Raw genomic sequence first — 7,722 nt, forward strand, 5'->3', positions numbered from 1 at the left:
AAAAAAAAAAAAAAAAAAAAAAAAAGGGATAACAATAAGATCCATTGGCCAGGTGCAGTAGCTCACACCTGTAATCCCAGCACTTTGGGAGGCCAAGGCAGGTAGATCACTTGAGGCTAGGAGTTCAAGACCAGCCTGGCCAACACGGAGAAACCCTGTCTCTACTAAAAATACAAAAATTAGCCACATGTGGTAGTGCACACCTGTAATCTCATCTACTTGGGAGGCTGAGGCATGGGAATTGCTTGAGCCTGGGAGGCGGAGGTTGCAGTGAGCTGAGATTGCACCACTGCATTCTAGCCTGGGCGACACAGACTCCATCTCCAAAAAAAAAAAGACTTCAATAAATGTTAACTATCATTGCTATTTTTCCCAGACTCTTTTTTTGTGTTTTGTATGCATGTTCGTTTTTGAGACAGGCTCTTGCTTTGTTACCCAGGCTGGAGAGCACTGGTACAATCACAGTTCACTGCATCCTCGCGCTCCTGGTTCAAGCGATTCTCTCACTTCAGCCTCCCAAGTAGTTGGGACCACAGGCACAAGCCCCTACACCTGGTTAATGTAACTTTTGTAGAGACATTATGTTGCCCAGGCTAGTCTTGAACTCCAGAGCTCAAGTGATCCTCCTGCCTCAACCTCCCAAAATGCTGGGATTATAGGCATGAACCACCACACCCAGCCCCAGACTATTTAAATTATAATACCCACTGTGAAAGGTAGAATATAGAGAAATGGATACTTTCATATAATGTTTGTGGGAATAAATCAATTGATTCGATCTTCTTGGAAGGCATTTTGCAAAGTATTAAATACCTTAGAAATGTATCTGTTCTTTGACCTACCAATTCTAATTCTGAGAATTCTAAGGAAATGATAAAATTATACTTCAATAAAAAACATTTTATCTTATTTTATTTTATTTATTTATTTATTTATTTTTTTGAGACGGAGTCTCGCTCTGTCACCCAGGCTGGAGTGCTGTGGCCGGATCTCAGCTCCCTGCAAGCTCCGCCTTCCGGGTTCACGCCATTCTCCTGCGTCAGCCTCCCGGGTAGCTGGGACTACAGGCGCCGCCACGTTGCCCGGCTAGTTTTTTGTAGTTTTTAGAGACGGGGTTTCACCGTGTTAGCCAGGATGGTCTCGAAAAACACTTTTAAAAAATGAGTTAAAAGAGGTTTAACACAACCTGGTGAAAATTTAGAAATGACCTAAATGTGCCACAACAAAGGAATAATTATATAGCTCACTGCAGCCTGGAACTCCTGTGCTCAAGGGATCCTCCTGCCTCAGCCTCCCAAGTAGCTCAGGCAATTGCTATTTTTATAGGTTAAAAAAAGGTCAGATATATGGTTCAATCTAATGTTTGACTTCAACAACAAAATAATATTGTATTCCATAAAACAAAATACTAGGTGGTTATTTTAAGTGATGTAAAGAAAGATATTTATTGTTGTCAAAATATATTCATGATACAACATGGAAGAAAGAATGTGCAGCTGAATGTACAGTATAATACCAATATTATCCTTTTGTGCTTGTTTTAAAATTGTATACATGCTTAGAAAAATGCTGGTAGGATAGTAACTCTTCAGTGGTGGGATTAGGGATGATGTTTGTTTTCATTTTGCTTGTCTTTTTCTTTAATGAGTATACGTTACTTGTATAATAGATGAAGTAGGCCAGGTGCAGTGGCTCACGCCTCTAATCCCAGCACTTTGGGAGGCCAAGGCCAGTGGATCACTTGAGGTCAGGAGTTCAAGACCCGCCTGGCCAACATGTTGCAACCTCGACTCTACTAAAAATACAAAAATTAGAGTGCGGTGGCTCTCTCCTGTAATCCCAGCACTTTGGGAGGCCGAAGTGAGCGGATCGCTTGAGGTCAGGAGTTTGAGACCAACCTGGCCCACATGGAGATAACCCATCTCTACTAAAAATACAAAAAAATTATCCAGGAATCACTTGAACCCAGGAGGCAGAGGTTGCAGTGAGCCGAGATCGCACCACAGCACTACAGCCTGGGTGACAGAGCGAGACTCTGCCACAAAAAAAAAAAAAAAAAGGAGTAAAGCAGGAGGAAGGGTAGCCAGGATATCTGAGAAAGAGTAATTGGAGGTATTTGGTTGGTTTGTTTGTTTTTTTGAGACAGAGTCTTGCTCTATTGCCCAGACTGGAGTGCAATGGTGCGGTCTCGGCTGACTGCAACCTCCGCCTCCCAGGTTCAAGCAATTCTCCTGCTCAGCCTCCAGAGTAACTGGGATTACAGGCACCTGCTACCACACCCAGCTGATTTATATATTTTTAGTAGAGACGGGGTTTCATCATGTTGGCCAGGCTGGTCTTGAACTCCTGACCTTGTGATCCACCCACCTCGGCCTACCAAAGTGCTGGGATTATAGGTGTGAGCCACTGCGCCCAGCCTGTTTTTAAGTGACAGAAAAAATTACCTCCTTTTCCACAAAGACCTCAAAAGTCTCAAAAGTTAAGTGGCAGAGGTGAGAGACAACCCAGGCTGGAAAAGGGGGATAGTAATACATATATCAAAAGTTATGATGAGATATTAAAAGACAATAAATAGCAAAGATGTTTACAAACCATAAAATGCATAAAGACGTAATTCTTTTTCTGCCAAGGAGGCAACAATTAATCTTACAGAGGTCTGGAGCTCTAAGACACCAACATACCAGAGACTATTCAGACCTGGGCCCTTTATCTAAGTCTCAAATTAAAGGAGAATAGTGGCCAGGCATGGTGGCACCCATAATCCCAGCACTTTGGAAGGCAGAAGCAGTGGATTGCTTGAGCTCAGGAGTTTGAGATCAGCCTGGCCAACATAGGAAAATCCTGTCTCTACTAAAAACACCAAAAATTAGCTGGGCATGGTGGCACATGCCTGTGATCCCAGCTACTCAGGAGGTTGAGGTGGGAGAATTGCTTGAGCCCAGGAGGCAAGGGTTGCAGTGAATCGAGATCACGCCACTGCACTCCAGCCTGGATGACAGAGCGAGACCCCATCTCTAAAAAACAAGATAAATAAATAAAATAAAGGAGAGTAGCATTCTTACCCTTTGAAAACCCATTCTTCTAACTGTGCTGGGTGGCATTCCTGAAGAGGATTCTCTAAGCAGTGTCCAGGCAACCCACTCTTCCCTGAAGTCCCCAGCCACATTATCAAGGGTCATCAGTTCCTAAAGCAAGAGACATCAATATGCATCAGTAGCTCCCTAGGTATTCTCACCATTATCTGAAAGCCAAAAAATGGCCATCAGTGTACACAAACAACCCCCTACACCTGATCAGAATGGTCCTGAGGTAAATTCTGTCAACTACAGAGGGTTGCTTTTCTTAGTCTGTTTTTACATACGTCTTCTCCTAGCCAACTTTCCCATTACTAAGAGAGGCCTAGGCCTCCCAAACTCATTGACAGAACCCAGTCTTTTAGATACATTAACTTTTTGAGGAAAAAATTGTCCACGATGAACAAGGTAAACAAAGGAGAGAGTTGGTAGGTACAATTTGATTTCTGGAAAGTTTTGATTCTCCCCAACTTCATTTTCCTCAGCAAACAAGGAAATTGTGGACTTAACTATACTCATATTAGTTATGAGAACAGCCGACTTCTTGGCTTGCAGATTTGGGGTCAACCTCAAGGGATAGATTATGCAGAACCCCAAAGGGAACTGTGTTGGATACCATTCTATTTCAAGATCTTAATGGAGTCAGAAATAAGACCGAAAAGCCATGTTTTTTTTTTCCAAAAGACATGGATAGGTTGTAAAAATAAGTTAAAGTCAATGGGGATAAGCACAAAACATAACTCTTAGGGGCTGAAACCAATCATTAATATATTAATAAATTGACAGCAATATCATGAAAAACATTACTTTTTGGAGGATAGTCAGAGTCAACTACTGGATGGATCAGTAATTTATTCAACAATCAATATGTTGCCAGGCATAGGAGTCACAAAGAAATTAAGATAATGTTTTTTCCCTTAAAAAGTTTCCAATACACCAGCCTCAGCAACATATTGAGACCCATTTCTCTACAAAGAACTTTTAAAAATCAGCCAGGCATGGTGGCATGCACTTGTGGTCCCAGCTACTCAGGAGGCTGAGGTGGGAGGATCACTTCAGCCCAGGGGTTCAAGGCTGCAGTGAGCTATGATGGCGCCACTGCACTCCATGCACTCCAGCCTAGCAACAGAGTGAGCCCCTGTCTCTCCCTTAAAAAAAAAAAAAAAAAAAAAAAATTGCAGCCAGCATGACCACCCACTACAAAGAGTATTGCATTTCAGGGGAGGAAGGATCAGACTAGGGTGAAGAAGTTTTACTCTTTCACATCTTTTGTCTCACTACAAAGCACCTATTTACTACTGGAACACAGATACAGACACAGACACACAGACACACACACACACACACACACACACACACACACACACTTTTGGGGGAAATATTTATGTATTTACAGACATTATTATTGGTCATTTATAAAGTATTGAGTTTTTAAGGATCTAAAAGCCATCGCTCTGGTTTAAAACTTTAACAAACAACAATAATGTAATTAGAAAGTAAAAATGGTAATAACAGTTTTGAGTATTGGTCGGGTGCTGTGGCTCATGACTGTAATTCCAGCACTTTGGGAGGACGAGATGGGCAGATCACCTGGGGTCAGGAGTTCGAGATCAACCTGGCCAACATGGTGAAACCCTGTCTCTACTAAGAATACAAAATTAGCCGGGTGTGGTGGCGCACACCTGTAATACCAACTACTCGAGAGGCTGCGGCAGGAGAATCACTTGAACCTGGGAGGCTGGGACTACAGTGAACGGAGATAGCACCGTTGCATTCCAGCCTGGGCAACAAGAGCGAAATCCCTTCTAAAAAAAAAAAAAAAAGTAGAAGAAGAAAAGGAAAAAAAAAAAAAGAGTTTTAGTATAATTTTATTTCTACATTCATTACAAAACACAGCTGCAGGGCCCCCTTGCTGGAGACTTCTTAGCCACGGTTATAGAAACCCTGTTTCCCAGCCCGTCCCTTTCCCCATGCGCAGGTGACCTCAAAGGCCCCACAGCTCTGAGGGGCTGTGACTAAGTGCCACTGTGAGAAGCTCCAGTGCGTTCACCGGGTTTATTAATAGGAACATGACTGCACGCTTGGGGCTGAACCCCGTTCTTCTTCTCGGTGCTGGGGCCCTAACCAGGGTGCGGTGGTCAGAGGGTAGCAGATCAGCTGAAACCCGGGGTCCACCATCGAGAAGCAAGAAAACTGATTAAGAGAATGACTAATCTCGACGACGGTATAGAGACCACAGCTACCTCTCCCACACCCCAGCAAGCCCCGGGGGCTCCCAAAGGCCAGCGCGGGAACCCCACTGAGAAAACGTCTGGGTGGCGGCGAGCCCCCTCCACGCCCCTCAGCAGCGCGCTGCTGCTGCCGCCGTCTCCCTCCTTGGATCACTCACCGCCCCAGGGCCCAGCCGGGGATGGAGCAGGAAGTGAGTCCTCCACCGCCGAGCCGCACCCGGCCCGCAACCCCGAGGCGGTCCCTCCCAGAACCCGACTGGGATTCGTGACAGGGCTGTGGGGACACAGGTGTGACTCCGGCTTCGACAGCTCGCAGCCGGAAAGTACCGCCCCTGTCCTCTTGCTATTGGCTTTTCAGTTTCCATGGCTAGAATTTTTCTCTGTCCATAGGCTGTCAGAGCTATCAATTACCGCCTACCCTTCTGGGAAACGTAGTCCCGAGCAAGACCTCAAAGGACTCGGAGCCGTGGATGTCCAGTTCCAAGCGTTGAAAAATGGTAAACCCAATTCCCCAGCTACCGGCCCCCAGGAACCGCCTGTTTGGAGCCGAGGGATCTAAATGCTGTACCCTCACTGTGGCATCTGCTGATGTGAATCTCCTGGCCTCACCCACCTACCGCGGAGCAGCCTGGTGCCCACCGTGAGGTCTCCCGCGCTCTGGCACCTCGCCCCTCCCCAGCGCAGAGCAGCTCAGCCCTCTGGCCTTTGCAGCCTCTCTTCTGCTCAGTCTTCCACCTCATCCCCGGCGACCGGAGCCTGCAGGGCGTTTGCGGAGACCGGGTCCCAGACCAACTCAAACTGGACATAAGAAAGGCCCAGCAGAAGCCCTTAGGAGAAAACAGACATTCCGCATCCTTCCCTTGGCATCAAACTCCCAGGCGCATCCCCTTTCCGTCTGGTTGATAGCCAGAGGAGGCGGGCGAGGGCATCAAGTATTCTGGGAAATGTGATATTGGGCTTCAAACTGGGGAGGCTCCTGAGTCTCATGTGAAAGCCAGTGGTCACTTTGGGTCGGCCCCTAGCTAAAAAATAATAACGTCTTTCCTTAAAGTGAAGAAAATGTGCCTGTCTACTCCGTTTGTTGATTCAGTGCAATTTAGAAAAAGAAAGAACATTTTGTGATGTACTATAAAACGCTTAGAATTGCCAGCCATAGAGTTAATGTTGAAGATCCCTTTGATGCTAATTCCACCATTCCTTCAACAAAAATAGGGTGCATTTCCCAGTGGATATTTATTGGGAACATTCTATACTCAAGATCCTCCTGGGAACTGTGGTTACTCGGGAATCATACATAACCATTACCTTCATGAAGTTCACAGGCCAAAATGGGAGATAAACCATAAAAGGTATCAAAATCCTAAGTAATATTTTGTCTTTTTTTTCATATAGCCAGTTGCATCTTCGTTATTTTGCTACAATTGTAGTCATCTGCAAGATAACTACATTGCATTTTCAGAAACTCTGTCGACTGTGAACAAATATCTAGTTAGCAGAGGTAGTTAGATGTAGTTAGATTTAGTCAGATGAAAATGAGGAAAATGGAAATCCCAGAGGAGCTCAGTAACAAAGGAATGCCCAGGAAACCTAGGGATTGCCAGGCCTTCTGTAACTGGAACAGAGTTCAGGACCTGGAGAACTGAAGGCATCTTCAGGCCCCTCGGTAAGTCTTTCTAGCATTTTGCCATCAGGGAGATCATGAAGATTACTCTTCAATCTGGGACTGGAGTGGGGAGATGAATGAAGAGTCACAGAATCTGGCTGGTGGCTATCTCCTGTCACTCTCTCCAGCTTCTGTTTCTTCTGCCTTACCTTGTTCTCGCAGCGGTTTGTTCACAATGATCAGGTGTGTGGGGAGTGACAGAAAGGAAGTTTGGTCTCATGACAAGAGCAGTCAGTGCAGGAAACCAATCATGTACCCGCAATGGCCACCTGAAGAGACGATCATGACCTCTTGGGGGTTGGGTGCTAAAGGGCGTGGCCGAGAGGAGGCATAGAGGAGTGAGGAAAAACTGTGAAAGGACTTCAAGGAGCATGAAAACAGAGAAAGACTTCAGCAGTTAATAGAACTGAATTTATTTTATTTTATTTATTTTATTTTATTTTTTGAGACTGAGTCTTGCCCTGTCGCCCAGGCTGGAGTACAATGGCGCGACTGCAGCTCACTGCAACCTCCGCCTCCTGGGTTCAAGCAATTCTCCTGCCTCAGCCTCCCAAGTAGCTAGGATTACAGGCGTGCACCACCACGCCGGCTAATTTTTTGTATCTTTAGTAGAGACGGGTTTTCACCATGTTGGCAAGGCTGGTCTCGAACTCCTGACCTCAGGCCTTCCTCGGCCTCCCAAAGTGCTGCGGTTACAGGCGTGAGCCATCGCACCCGGCCAGAACTGATTTTTTTTTTTTTTTTTTTTTTTTTT

General features: G+C 45.5%; 1 protein-coding gene across 1 annotated transcript in view; it reads right to left on the reverse strand.

Moving 5' to 3' along the window:
* ZNF774 (zinc finger protein 774) overlaps window positions 1-5,630 on the reverse strand; it is a 12,194-nt gene extending 6,564 nt beyond the window's left edge. Inside the window, exons 1-2 of the mRNA XM_017854988.1 lie at window positions 5,464-5,630; window positions 3,063-3,185 (exon numbers count right to left, since the gene is read on the reverse strand). Coding sequence (XP_017710477.1) covers window positions 3,063-3,166 — 104 coding nt within the window. The 5' untranslated portion in view covers window positions 3,167-3,185; window positions 5,464-5,630. The remainder of the gene's footprint in view (window positions 1-3,062; window positions 3,186-5,463) is intronic.
* Window positions 5,631-7,722: the final 2,092 nt, after the last annotated feature.

This window comes from Rhinopithecus bieti, unplaced genomic scaffold, assembly GCF_001698545.2.
Source record: "Rhinopithecus bieti isolate Rb0 unplaced genomic scaffold, ASM169854v2 scaffold_39857, whole genome shotgun sequence".
Classification (NCBI taxonomy): Eukaryota; Metazoa; Chordata; class Mammalia; order Primates; family Cercopithecidae; genus Rhinopithecus; species Rhinopithecus bieti.